We start from the raw sequence: 13,802 nt of genomic DNA, 5'->3' as shown, positions 1-13,802 counted from the left end.
CACTGGCAATTGCAAAGCTCACCCTGGGTGCCCCCTCCATCCCTGCCAGGGCAGGAAAGCCTTCCTGGCAGCACCCTGCGTGCAGCGCAGCCCCTCCAGCCCCACATTCTCACTGCTCCAGCAAAATCTTCCCCCCAGGCCGCGCACTCCCCTGCCTGGGCGCCATCCCCCCCCAAGACCACACTGTCCTTGCAGTCCTTGCATTCCAGACGTCTCAGCACTTTTGCTGCCCAGAGATAATATTCACAGCGAGCAGACTTTTGCGTCAGTGTCAGATAGGTCTCAATGCCACCCTGCCCCAGGGGAAGCGCAGCAGGCAGACGGCCTGGGCAGGCGAGCGGGAGCCCACGGCAGAGCCCTCCAAGCCACCAGCGTCCTGCAAGCCCCACGATCATGCTGCTCCTCCTCCACCTGCTGCCTGCCCTGCTGCCCACTGCCGCCCTGGCCAGCTGCACCGGTGCTGGTGCCGACCGGCAGCTCATCCTGGCCAAGGTGCGAGCTCTGATGCTGGAGCATCTGAGTCCCCCACCTCTCCAGGAGGAGCCCCAGAAAGAAGCGAGGAGGGTGCACCGGCGAGATGTCCTTGAAAAAGCTGAAGTTGAGCCTGAGGAGCTGGAAGACACCTCCCATGTGATCCTCTTCCCTTCCACAGGTGAGAACATCCTAGTGCGATGGAGAGGGCAGAGGAGTGAGGCAGGGTGGTGGCTACACAGTGGGGATGCAGCAGATTGGAGGAGCTGCTGCACAGGTCTGCAGGAGAAGAGAAAGAGGGTACACCAGGCGTGGGCAAGGTGGGGCAGAGAGCCAGGAGTTGGAAAGGGATGGCAGGCAGGGACAGGCAGAGCAGCCCAAGACACAGGCAGGGAGAGGAGCAGGCAGCACAAGAGGGTTCTGAGAGACTGGGAAATGGTTGGTCCTGGTGGAATGCACAGAGATGGGGAGGGCTGAGGAGGAGTCAGGGTGGGATGCTAGGAAGCAGAGCAGGATGGTGGGATGTGGGATGGGGTACTGAGGGATAGGACAGGATGCTGTGGGATGGGGCACGTTAACCAGATATGGAGCAGGACACTGGGAGAGGGGGCAGGACACTGGGAGATGGGGGCAGCAGTGATGGACCAGCCTAGGGCACAGCAGGGCTCAGCTGTGGGGCACAGCGCAGTGGCTGCTGCATAGCACTAGCTACTGATTCCACTAGATACTGATTCCCCCACACCCTGTCGCAGCCTGCACCGGCAGCAGGGCACCCTGCCAGGATCCTGGGGACCCTCTGTAACGCCCCACGTCCTGCCCAGCATCAGGGACCCTCCTCAAGTTTGGGCACGCACCCTAAGCATCTTTTCCCCCCACACAGACACGCCCTGTGAGCCTACACAGCCAGACAAGCTGCTGGAGGAAGAAGGGATTTTCACCTATCTCTTCCAGCCCTCGGCGCACACCCTGAGCCGCACAGTGACCTCTGCCCAGCTCTGGTTTTACACCGGCCCCTCAGCCGCCCCTAACCACTCAGCCCCCGATGTGCTGACCCTGTCACCACAGGGCCGTGTGGCAGTGACGGCCACAGTGGTGCAGGCACCCGAGCACTGGACAGTGTTTCACTTGGACCCCGCGTTGCTGCCCCAGCTCTTGCAGCCACTCCTTGTGCTCCTGGTGCGCTGCCCCAGCTGCCCCTGCCTAGCAGAGGAGGACAAGATGCCCTTCTTGGTGGCTGTCACCCGGGCCAAGCACAGCGAGAGAACTCGCCGCTCTGCTGTGCCCTGGTCCCCGGCTGCGCTGAGCCTGCTGCAGCGCCCATCCGAGGACCTGGCTGCCCATACCAACTGCCGCCGGGCTTCCCTCAACATCTCCTTTGAGGAGCTGGGCTGGGACAACTGGATCGTGCATCCTAGCAGCTTCGTTTTCCACTATTGCCACGGGAGCTGCGCTGAGGGGCACGGGCTGAGCCACCGCCTGGGCGTGCAGCTCTGCTGTGCTGCCCTGCCTGGTACCATGCGCTCCCTGCGTGTCCGCACCACGTCTGATGGTGGGTACTCCTTCAAGTATGAGACAGTTCCCAACATCCTGGCCCAGGACTGCACCTGTGTCTAAGGCATCTCGGAGCTCAGCCTCAGACCGTGATCCCACCCAGGAGGAGTCACTCAACCAGGGGACCCCTGGCCTCGTGCCCCAGGGACCAGAGGAACCCTGTAGGATATTTGGGCTGTGCCACCCTCCCCTGTGCAAGCTGGAGTTTCGGGCTGCTCCAAGTACAATCATGCTGCCAGACCTGCCCTGTGGCCACCCCCTGCCCAGAGCTGGCTGGGGCACAGCAGGGCTGGGACAGGCACAGCCTCCAGCAGCAGCACTGACCCCTGACAAAGCCAGCCTGCTGTCTGCAACCAGCTCAGCCCCTGTTCCTCCCCACCAGCAATTCTTACCTCCCCCAAAAAAGGCTGGGGTTCTGCTCTTGCCACAGAGGCAACGGCCTCCCTCTGGTCCCAGGCAGAGCCAGGGTTTCCTCGGCAGGTATAGGGATGTGCCAGGGTGAGCCCATGCCAGGACCTTGCACTGGTGCAAGCGAGCCCTCTCCCGGCAGCACAGCCTGTTGGAAAGCTTAATGAGATGAATTAAATAAACCTGTTTCCTGTACCAAAACAGTCTGGAAATGCCAGCGTCCACCAGAGGCAGCCACAGAGGCAGCACATGGTTACATACTGGGAGGTGAACTCCCCGGTGACTTTTGGCAGGAGGAGGGAGGGGATGGGTGAGTGCTGCTAGAGGGGTCCATCTGCAACTGGGGGTCTCTTAGAGGAGGACGGGGTGCGCTGGCCAAAATCAGCATGGCACGGCGGGGTTTGACCCAGCCAAGGGGCAGGGGAGTGCAGGGCAGCATCCCTTGTGCTTCCAGCTGCAACGGGATGGGGAGGCATATGGGCAGCAGCTGGAAGGGGAGGCACAGGGAAGTCCCTCACAGGGGCCCTCACCCAGGATGGGACTGCGCAGGAACGTGGCTGGAGCAATCCTGCTCCGCCAGGCTGATGGAAGCTGCCCTGGCTACAGCCGCCTCCACGCAGCAGGAACAACTGAGTCACCCCAGGCCAAGCGGGGAGGTCCCAGGGCAGGCGGCCACCCCAGTCCAGCTGCGCAGGATTCCCTTCCCACCCCTTCCTCCTGAAGGACTGGACACAGTAGTTCAGTACAAAACGTCTCCAGCTTTTACTAATATAGATATAAAAAAAAAAAAAAGAGAAGATTAAACCAGACTGACAATAATTTCCGAGTAAAAAACAATGCTACAAAAAATCTCCGTGTGGCCCAGGCCGAGATGATGAGAAATGCCCCACTGGCTCCTGGCCAAGCCCGGCTCAGGGCACTGTGTCTCCCCTTGCATGTGACCTGGGTCCTGCCCCACACAGGGGGTCTTGGCCCCGTGGCCGGAGTGGGAGGGGATGGGCTTTGGTCCAAGGGCATCTGGCCAGGAGTGGGGCGGAGGCAGCGGGAAGGACAGCCCCTGCCCTCTGCACAGACATTTCCAGGCAGCCCAGCCCCACAGCTCACAATTCTGTGCCAGGACGCTGCGCAGCGTGGTCCCCCGCCCCCAGCCACACTGGCACTTTCTGGCAGTGGCACCACCAAGATCCCTTCTGTCCCCTCTGCTTCAAGTAGAGCCCGCACACACACAGCACCGGCCAGTGCAGCGGCGGGTGGCAGCGAGCACGAGAGGGTACGGGGAGGTGCGAGAAGTTGCTGTGGGAAATAGGTGCAAGAGGAGGAAAACAAGATAAAACGGGAGATGGGGGGGACACAGGCCCAGGGGAGAGATGGGGAGCAGAGTATCAAAAATGCCAGGGTGCACACGTTGACGAGATTATAAAAATGTACAAAAATAAGATATTCCCTTTTTGAAAACTAAGTAAGAACGTCCCTCAAAACCCCCATCCCCACCACCGCACAACGGGATAGGACTGCCCAGACAGCATCACCAGGCAGACGTGTCACTCTTTGCCCTGCACTCCTGGCAAGATGCATGTCCCACGCTGGCAGCAGCGGCTGCTCCAGCAGACACTGCTGTTGTCCCTGACGGCACTCATAGCCCTGTGGGAATCAAGAAGCAGGTTAGCACCAGGAGCAATGGGACCCCTTCCCTGGGGGAGCCCAGAAGCAGCCACGTAAAGCTCCCCCCAAGCCAGATGGATCACCCACCTCCCCAGCTCACCTGTGGTCCTCTCGCAGGCGGCAGCCCCCTTCTCATGAGCAAGGTTGAGGCGGTTCTGCTCGGCAGCGATGCCGTTGGCCTCGGGGCTGCTGCTACGGGCAGGGCTGGGGGGCCGTGGTGGGGGCTGGAGATGGAAGGCCACCTCCAGGTGCTCCTGGGCCAGGCGCAGGTGCTCGCGCAGCCGGTCCAGCTCATGCACCGGTGGAGCCCCAGCCAGGGCGAAGCGCCCCGCCACTGCCGCCTGGGCCAGGCTCTCCCGGTAGTCCAGCTTGACGTCAGGCAGCGGAGCTCGCGGCGGGTCCTTCTTCAGCGAGTGGTAGGTGGGGGGTGCGCCAGGGGCTTTCTTGGAATACTGTGGTGCAGGACTGTTGCTAGCTGGAAGCACTGGGCTGTCGGGCTGGCTCAGGGCATCACGGATGCGCCCCACGCCAAGGTGCACAAGCTCGCAGAGATTTAGAAACAGGCAGAGCCCGCTGACAGCATACATGACAAGGAGGAAGATGGTCTTCTCAGTGGGGCGGGAGACAAAGCAGTCGACGGTGTGCGGGCAGGGGCTGCGGCTGCAGACGTAGGAGGGGCTCACCTCGAAGCGGTACAGCAGGTACTGCCCAAAGAGGAAAGCCATCTCCAACAGCGAGCGGCATAGCAAGTGCAGGACATAGGCACGCATCAGCCCGTCCTGCTTGATGCGGCGCCGGCCATCGTGCTTCTCTGTGCCCTCTGGGCTCTTCTCCTTCTCCACTTCAATCTCCTCAAAGATCATGGGGTCTTCTTCGTTATCGTCCTCCGCCTCCTCATAGTCCCGCCCAGCTCCCCGGCGAACCACTGGCATACGTGCCCGCCTGGCTGCTGGCGCCCGGTGCCGCGAGGATTCGGGCATGCGGGCGATGCGGTGCATTGCAAAGCCCAGGTACAGCACGGATGGCGTGGCCACCATGATGATCTGGAAGATCCAGAAGCGGACATGAGATAGCGGGGCAAAGGCATCATAGCAGACATTCTCGCAGCCGGGCTGCTGCGTGTTGCAGACAAACTTGCTCTGCTCATCGTAGTAGATGGACTCGCCCCCCACTGCTGTCAGCACGATGCGGAAGACTATGAGGACGGTTAACCAGATCTTGCCCACGAAGGTCGAGTGGTTGTTGATCTCCTCCAGGAGCCGTGTCAGGAAACTCCAGCTCATCCTGCCCAGGCAGTTAGCTCAAATCCTGTAGGGAAGGCGCAGGCAATCTGGCACGGAGCAAACTCATATGCACCTCACCAGCCCCCCCCCAAACCACCAGCTGCCACCCCAGCCCTGCTCCTCTCCTAGCGCCGACGTCCCTTCTCTTGCCCAAGAGGCCCACAAACACAGCCTTGCAAGGGTACCAGTCTCTAAAAACCACAGCCCCCTCCCAGTTCCTCCTCCCTGCACTCTCATCCACATCCTGCTCCGGCCCTCCCAACAGCCAGGTGGGCGGAGGGGACACGGGGAGCAGGGGAAAGGCTGGAACTTCCCTGTCCCTTGCAAGGCAAGTGTAGGGGACGAGTCATCCATCACAGCCAGGGTAAACACGCAGTATGAGGCAGCACCAGCTGGGGACTGTAAAGGGACACTCACAGCCCCCTCTGCCCCCCCGTGCCGTGGCTCCCATCTGCTACCTGGTCCTGGGCAGGTCCCCAGCCGGTGTCGCACCCTGTGCCGGCACCCACGCCCTCCCGTGGGCATCCACGGGCCCCTGGAGGAAGGCAACACGCGGGCAGTGTGGCAGGATGCCAGCAGCACCTCTGGTCCCCAGCAGCTGCCAGCCCCGAGCCCCAGCTGAGGGAGGCTCCCCCAAACAACATCCCCCTCCATGCACCCATGAGCCAGGTCCTCTGCACCCCACAGAGCTCCCTCTCAAGGGCTGGCAGAGATGCAGCATCACTCTGCTCCACCAAATCTGCAAGTTGTGCCCTGACTCCTGTGGGACCCCAACCCCCAAGTCCTTACAAGCCCTCGAAGCCTGCAGTGGCCAGTGCTCAGAGCACCCCGCAGCCCAATAGCAAGGGCTGGCAAGGGGCAGCGTGGGGCGGCCGAGGAATTGCACAAAGTTCTGGCAAAGCAGCTGATACCGGAGGTCGGGAAGGAAATTACAAGGACTGTGCTACAGCTCTGGGCCAAAGGAGAAGACACAAGATGAGACACCTCACCACCATCCCCTGTTTCAGTAGCTTGCGCACAAGCTGATGCAAAGGCAGCAGGTGGCAGGGCTGCCCGGGGTGAGCAGAGGGGATGTGTCCCCACAGAGCCCCCAGCATTCCCCATGCTTCTCCTGGTCTCTGGTCAGCCCCATCCCATTGCCTTCAGCGAGGGCACGTCTCTGCGGACGATGACCCTGCTGCACGCACACCACTATTGTCCAGAATAAGAGGATCTTTTTGGCTTAGCTCAGCCTGCCTCTTGAGCAACTCTGCCTAAACAGAAAAGACCCTCCAGCACAAGCACCCGGAGAGCCTGCTAGGCTGCAGGAGGTGGCACCAGCTGGCACCAGGGACCCAAACCCAGCCCATCAGGGCCATCATGAAGAGAAGAGGAGGCTGAGGGGAGACCTCATTGCTCTCTACAACTACCTGAAAGGAGGTTGTGGAGAGGAGGGTGCTGGCCTCTTCTCCCAAGTGACAGGGGACAGGACAAGAGGGAATGGCCTCAAGCTCTGCCAGGGGAAGTTTAGGCTGGACATTAGGAAAAAATTCTTCACAGAAAGGGTCATCGGGCACTGGAACAGGCTGCCCAGGGAGGTGGTTGAGTCACCTTCCCTGGAGGTGTTTAAGGCACGGGTGGACGAGGTGCTAAGGGGCATGGTTTAGTGTTTGATAGGAACGGTTGGACTTGATGATCCGGTGGGTCTCTTCCAACCTGGTGATTCTATGATTCTATGATCATACTCCCGTGGCTGAGCACCCTGGGGAGTCTCCCCAGTGCGAGACCCTATCCCTCGGGACCCCACGGCAAGTAGGATGCTTTGTGTCTGCATTTAGCCCTTGTCTGTCCCCAGGGTGAGGGGCTGGAGCAGGGGACAAGACAAGGGGACCAAGTGAGAGGGCAGCCCAAGGGAAGTGGATGCACACACACGTGGGCACTGCTGTGGTGGCCAAGGAGCAGTGACAGACCGCAGCACGGGTCAGGAGCTGCCGTGGGCACGGCGGGGGTAACACAGAGCTCCGTGGACCCTTCCCCTCCACCGCCCTCCAGGGCAGGTAGCCAGACCCCAGCTCCCTGCTGAGGGGGCCAAGCCACCCGCTGCCTTCCAGCCACGCTCTGAGTCAGGACAAGCACCACGCGCCTTGGCCAGGCCCTGCCCGGCCATCCCCAGCCCCACCGGCCCCCAGTCCCCTCCACCCCAGCCTGCCCTGGCCAGGGACCCCCGTCCCCCCAACCCACCCCAGGACCTCCTGGCCCCCAGCGCTGGGCAGCTCGCCCTGGGGCTCACCAGCACCTGCCCCGCCGGGGACCCCCATCCCGCTGACCCCAGCCGGCCCACGCTGGGACCACCGACCCCTGACAGCCCGGGGACCCGGCCCTCCAGCCCCCCGCCCCCGGCATTCCCACCACCAGCCCGGGGACCGAGCCCCAGCCTCCCCGCGGCTCCCGGCCCCGCTGACCCCCGCCCGCCGGGGGCCTCGACCCCAGCCCCGCCGGGCGCCGGCGCCCCCCAGCCCCGGCCCCACTCACGGCGCGCCGGGACGAGCGGCTCCCGCCGGCGGCGGCGGACAAAGCGCGCCGCCTCCCGCCGAACAAAGGGGCCCGGGGCCGCCCCGCCCCGCGCCGCCCGCCCGCCGGTGCGCACCGACCGCCCCGCACCGGCACCGCCCCGCACCGAGACCTCCCCTCACCGTGACCTCCCCGCGCCGCTTGCCCGGAGCTGCCGCCCCGTCCCGTCCCCGTCAGTGACTCAGCCCCGGGCGGGTCGCTGCCGCCCCCGGATGGGTCCCGAGCAGCGCGCCCGCCGGCCCCGGGGAGCGGCCCCCGCCGAGGGGCGAAGCTGCGGCTCTCGAGCCGCCCGGCAGCAGCCCCGGGAGCGGCCCCGGCGGCCCTGGCCGCGGCGGGACAGCGGGGAGCCGCCGGAGCATCCCGCACAGCGACCTTCTGCCCCTCGGAGAGCAAGGGCGAGGATGGAAGAAAGAAGAGAGCTGGTGCCTCTGCAGGAAAAGATGGTCCCGGGCACATAGGGAACGTAGAGCCAAATGTTCCTGTGTGGTGGGGATGGGCTTGGCGTTTGAGGGGGGTTTGGTGGAGCCACACCCTGCCCATCGCCGAGGCCAGGGCAGCAGGTGGAGGCGCCACAAGAAGCGGAGGATCCTCTACCCTCCTGAGCAGAAAGAGAGTACCTAGGAGATGGGGAGAATGGAAACAGGTCCCTAGTCGGGGCTGCAGGCAAATCCCCCGTGGTGAGGGGGAACCCCTCCCTCGCCTTCCCAGTTGCCCTTACACAACAGGTATGAGGCTCTGGAACTCGAGGGCCAGGCATGTGAGGAGGCGGATCATAGAATCATAGAATCACCAGGTTGGAAGAGACCCACCGGATCATCAAGTCCACCCATTCCCATCAAACACTAAACCATGTCCCTCAGCGCCTCATCCACCCGTGCCTTAAACACCTCCAGGGAAGGTGAATCAACCACCTCCCTGGGCAGTTTCTGCCAGTGCCCAACGACCCTTTCCATGAAAAATTTTTTCCTAATGTCCAGCCTAAATCTCCCCTGGCGGAGCTTGAGGCCATTCCCTCTCGTCCTGTCCCCAGTCACTTGGGAGAAGAGGCCAGCACCCTCCTCTCCACAACCTCCTTTCAGGTAGTTGTAGAGAGCAATGAGGTCTCCCCTCAGCCTCCTCTTCTCCAGGCTAAACAACCCCAGCTCCCTCAGCCACTCCTCATAAGGCCTGTTCTCCAGCCCCCTCACCAGCTTTGTTGCTCTTCTCTGGACTCACTCCAGAGCCTCAACATCCTTCTTGTGGTGAGGGGCCCAGAACTGAACACAGGATTCGAGGTGCAGTCTCACCAGTGCCGAGTACAGAGGGAGAATAACCTCCCTGGACCTGCTGGTCACGTTGTTTCTGATCCAAGCCAAGATGCCATTGGCCTTCTTGGCCACCTGATGAAGGTCCATCCAGGGTGTTCCCTAGGAAGAATCAGTCAGAGGGTGCTGGCCTCTTCTCCCAAGTGACAGGGGACAGGACGAGAGGGAATGGCCTCAAGCTCCACCAGGGGAGGTTCAGGCTTGACATCAGGAAAAATTTTTTCACTGAAAGGGTCATTGGGCACTGGCAGAGGCTGCCCAGGGAGGTGGATGAGTCACCTTCCCTGGAGGTGTTTAAGATGGGTGGATGAGGTGCTGAGGGGCATGGTTTAGTGATTGATGGGAATGGTTGGACTCAATGATCCAGCGGGTCTTTTCCAATGCAGTGATTCTGTGATTATGATTGCCGCTTTTAAGGAAAAAAGGAGGGTGATTGTTACAGGTAACTCCTTTCTCAGGGGAACAGAAGGCCCAATATGCCAACCAGACCCATACCACGCAGAGGCCTGCTGCCTCCCTGGGGCCTGGATTAGAGACAAATTTTTGGAGCCTGTGCTGCTTCTTGTGTCCCAGGGCAAGTCCTTGCAGTAGGACCAAGGCTGAACATGCAACACCTGCAGATGTGCCCTTAGTGAGCCATCACTGCTCTCCCACAGCCAAAGCAATGGCAGTGGTGGCTTTGAGTCACCGCTCTGGAGCTATGGACTATCCTTCTGCTGGAGCACCCTGGCCACTCACCTTTTGTATTGCTAAAACTCACTCGGGGGGATTTTTTAGGGGCTGAGTCCTTTGCACTGAGCCAACCATGCCTGTGACATCCTGGGCAGAGCACTCTGTCCTTGTGCCCTTGTGTGAGGATGAGGAGGGATCCAGGCTGCCTTGTGCAACTCAAATAGCCAGGGGAAGCTGGTGTATGCATAAGCTTGTAGGATGCTGCTTCACCCCACTGAAACACGTGCTCCCTCCTGCAACAGGGTTTCCATGAGCAGGCACTGGTGAGCAGAACATCCAGGCCCAGCTCCTGTGGGCAGCACTGGGGACCGGCTGCGGGAGGGCTGAGGCCAGTCATCTGGGGCAAGGAACAGGGTGGGATGCGTGACTGCTGCATCCGGTGTGGGTTTTTCGGTTATTCTGGGTCCACTGAGTAACAGCAACCCTGACGCTTCCCCTGCCACTTCCCTACGTCAGTGAGAGCCACCGTGGCACTGCCCCAGCGCCCACACAGCCTGGGCACAGGCTCGGTGCTCTCACACGGGAGGGCAACCGGAGCTCCCCAGAGCAGCATGCTGCACCCCAGCATGGGCTCACATGGCTGCACAAGAGGAAGGGGAAAGGGCTCCACTTCGGGCTCTCCTGCTCAATCCTTCCTCCTCCCTGCTCGTGGATGGGTGCTTCCCAGGTGACAGCTTCAGCTTCATGGAGTGAGAGCTGCAGCAGAAGGGAAGTGATTTAACTTGGCTATGAAGAAACAATTTCTGTTGAATCTTGTGCCCATGCACACAACTGCAGCGTTAACATTCCTGGAAGGGGAAACGTATGTTGCAGATCCAGCAACAGATGCTCTAGGAGCAACCGCTGGGTGCAGTCTCCAGGCCATCAGCCACAAGCAGAGGTGGATGCAGGGAGACAGAAAGCTGACCACAGAAACTCAAGCTTTTGGAATGCAGAGAAGCATTCAGAGCCAGGAAGGGAGGCTGGGGCTGCAGCCCTGTGACACCCACAGTGTGGCATGGGGATGTGGGAGCAGAGTAGGGAGCTGCTGGCATGAGGGCCCCATCCCAGCAGGCTGAGGAGGACTTGCTGGGCAGTGCAAGCAGCACACAGCCTGTGTTGAACCTCCTGCTTTTGCCAGGCAGTTAAAGAAGCACTGGCTGCAGCAGCAGCAGCATTTTTGTGAGCAGAGCTCAGCTCAAGCCTGGGCTGGAGGGCAAGGACTTGCCTCAGGAAGCCAGGCCTGGGGGCTGCTATGGGACAACCCCATGGACAGGAGTTACTGTGCTTGCCAGCATCCAGCCACTGGCACCAGAACGCTCCTGTTTCCCCCGCAATGGTGCCCTGCGTGTCCCTGGGCTCTACCCCCAGCTTGAGCCTGCAGAGGCATCACCCTTTCAGCCTGGGGAAACCCAGAGCAGACAGACAAAGGATGTCGCCCACCCTCACCCCTTCCCACATCAGCAGAGGCTGACAGAGCGCTGACAGAGCCTGGGGCCATTGTGGGCTGGAAGGATGTACAAGACCAGCAGCCTTATGGGGTCTGGGTCAGAGAAGAGGTTTGCAGAGGAAACAATGGGCACTGTCACCAACCACAAAAAGCAGGATCAGCCTCAAAACACTAAGCCTGGGGGGAAGAGCCCAGAGCTGGAGCATAGCGTGGCTGCAAGACTAGGCAAGAGAGAGGTGAGCAGGTAGTCAAGGAGAGAGTAGCTGAGGGAGAGCATAGGTACAGGGATAAGGAGAAACCCACACTGGGACAAGTGCTACAGTGTAAGAAGGACAGGGCAAGACCTCCTGCAAGCTCTTTCATCACTGCTCAGCCACAGAGCCACAATAGAGACACCCACTGGGATGCCACCGCTGAACCCCAACTCAGCTGCCAGATACAGGCTGCCAGGGTGAGCATGGGGCTCACACTGATAGCGGCCTCGGTTCCTGCTCTGATCAACAGGGCAGGGCAGGACAGGTTAGGTCCTGCTACGACTGCCTCTGCTTCCGGGGACGGCGGCAGCGCAGCAGATGGCAGGGCCGAGCACCCCAGCGTGTTTGCTGTGGGGTGGTGTAGACCCTGCCTGGCTGGTTCTTAGCAGTGGGGTGAGGAAGGGGAGAGCCAGGGGTGAGGAAGCCAGCTCCACCTGCCTCGAGCAGGGCCACAGGTGGGCAGTGGACGTCCTCGGCAGCAAACACCCTCTTCCTAGATTAAATAACTCATCTGGCACTAGGAAAGGGAGCATACGGCTCTAATAGGAACTGTTTGTTCTGATAAAGGACGGCTCCACAACTCAATAACTTCTGATAACAGGCAGAGGCACGCTCCGTCACAGGAGCACAAAGGGCAACGACCGTCTCCTCTAAGACAGGCTGAGATGGCTTCAAAACAGAGCCCTCTTCTGTTTCCCCACACACCGGATTATGCAGCACAGTGGGAAGTACATGGTACAGCCCCTGCTCACCCCTCTCCTGCTGGAGTCTCCTTCCAAGTTCCTGGGTGCTGACTTCTGCCAGCACCCCAGTACCACATGTGGCACTCAAGCCCAGCCTGCACTGGCTGCTCTTCCCCTGGGAGACAAGCTGGAGGGCAGCCCCCAGTGAAGGGGTTTACACAGCCCTGAACCATTGCTCTGCAAGCTTTGGCACCCACAGGAGGAATGAAGCTGGCCAGGCAGGTCCATGAGCCACAGGGAACGTGTCCTTTGCTGCTACATCTCCAGTCCCTGGAGGTGAGGCCAGCAGGGATGTACTGCTAGAAGTAAATGACCAGTTCCTCTGGCCACCCAGTTTGATTAGAGACAAGGCTTCATGAGTTAGACAGAGTGCAAGGGGGCTGACAGCTAACCCACAAGCTATGTATGCTCAGTACTGCTCTACAGGGCAGAGACACAGAGTAGGAAGCACTGAAATAGCCAAACCCTTGACTGAGGCATCATTTTCACTGGTGAGTTGAACAACAACTTAAGGCAGTGCTGGTAACTTCAGCTTCACAGCAATGGCCAGCCTGAAGCCTCAGCTAACAGCTGCTTGCAGCCTGTCTTCAGAACCCTGGGGCCATACCAGGCCTGGGCATCCTTCCAGTTACACACCTGTGGAGAAAAGCCTGCTCCAGGCAGAGGCAGGCAGAGAAATGCTGGGATTCAGACCAGCTTTGCTCCGTGCTAGCAGCTGAGCGCTGAAGCCAAGTACATCCAGAAAAGAAGAGGGGAAGAAGGGGGAAAATTGAGTGTCTAAGAGCACAGCTGGGGGACTACTCAAAACCGACAGAGAGAAGACATCTGCAGCTGGTTCAACAGATGCCGCATCTTTTTGCAAACCCTGGCTCTGGTACACAGCCATCAGTCAAGGCTGCCTGTAGCACTGGAGTTGAGAAGTGTGTCAGAGAAGCCCTGGACACACCCAGCTGATGCAATGCCAGCTAAAGCTGTCACTGCACCTCACGCAAGGAGCCCCACAGCAAAGCATTTATGATCAGAGAGTAACCACAAAGGGGTTAACCCACTAATAACCAGGACAAAATCCTAAGGGAAAACAAATCAAGCTTTCACAGAGGCAGGAGACAGGTTATGGCAGCGCATTTGAGCTTCCCCGTCAGCGGCAGCCAGAGGAACGCACAAGAGCAGGGAGCCCTTAACCAGCCAAGAGGCTGGTGCTGACCTGAGGGCACAGACCCACAGAGACATGGCAAGGAGCAGAAGCAAATGAGAGAGCTGGAAAGAGCTATGAACAGGCACACTGCTGAAACGTTTGGTTCTGGCAGCCCACTCTTTGTCAGGCCCCTCAACACATACCCAGACACAGGCATAGCAGAGCAATGGTGCGGCTTGGCCAAGATGGAAAAAGCAAACTCCAGGGATGGGCTTTCTCA

The 13,802-nt window shown here is 60.4% G+C and overlaps 2 protein-coding genes across 2 annotated transcripts; one reads left to right on the top strand and one right to left on the bottom strand.

The window, feature by feature from the left end:
* Positions 1–248: 248 nt before the first annotated feature.
* Positions 249–2,401, top strand: INHA (inhibin subunit alpha). The gene is made up of 2 exons (XM_069861287.1): positions 249–652; positions 1,352–2,401. The coding sequence occupies exons 1-2, from the start codon at positions 286–288 to the stop codon at positions 2,083–2,085; spliced, it is 1,101 nt and encodes a 366-aa protein (XP_069717388.1). The 5' UTR covers positions 249–285; the 3' UTR covers positions 2,086–2,401.
* A 767-nt stretch (positions 2,402–3,168) lies between these two features.
* LOC138722745 (gap junction gamma-1 protein-like) lies at positions 3,169–7,999 on the bottom strand. The gene is made up of 3 exons (XM_069861286.1): positions 7,887–7,999; positions 4,193–5,400; positions 3,169–4,071 (listed from the first exon to the last, which is right to left on the bottom strand). Exons 2-3 carry the CDS (start codon positions 5,373–5,375, stop codon positions 4,064–4,066), a joined length of 1,191 nt encoding a protein of 396 aa, XP_069717387.1. The 5' UTR covers positions 5,376–5,400; positions 7,887–7,999; the 3' UTR covers positions 3,169–4,063.
* Positions 8,000–13,802: the final 5,803 nt, after the last annotated feature.

Source organism: Phaenicophaeus curvirostris, chromosome 7 (genome assembly GCF_032191515.1).
Source record: "Phaenicophaeus curvirostris isolate KB17595 chromosome 7, BPBGC_Pcur_1.0, whole genome shotgun sequence".
NCBI classification, from domain to species: Eukaryota; Metazoa; Chordata; class Aves; order Cuculiformes; family Cuculidae; genus Phaenicophaeus; species Phaenicophaeus curvirostris.
Note: the sequence above shows the minus strand (reverse complement) of the source record. Positions and strands in the feature narration are given on the sequence as shown.

Bases quoted from the DNA above. Each gene is read 5' to 3' on its own strand.
- INHA (XM_069861287.1), top strand. From the start codon at position 286: ATGCCACCCTGCCCCAGGGGAAGCGCAGCAGGCAGACGGCCTGGGCAG. The intron at 653-1,351 runs GTGAGAACATCC...CCCCCCACACAG, and splicing joins GATCCTCTTCCCTTCCACAG to ACACGCCCTGTGAGCCTACA.
- LOC138722745 (XM_069861286.1), bottom strand. From the start codon at position 5,375: ATGAGCTGGAGTTTCCTGACACGGCTCCTGGAGGAGATCAACAACCAC.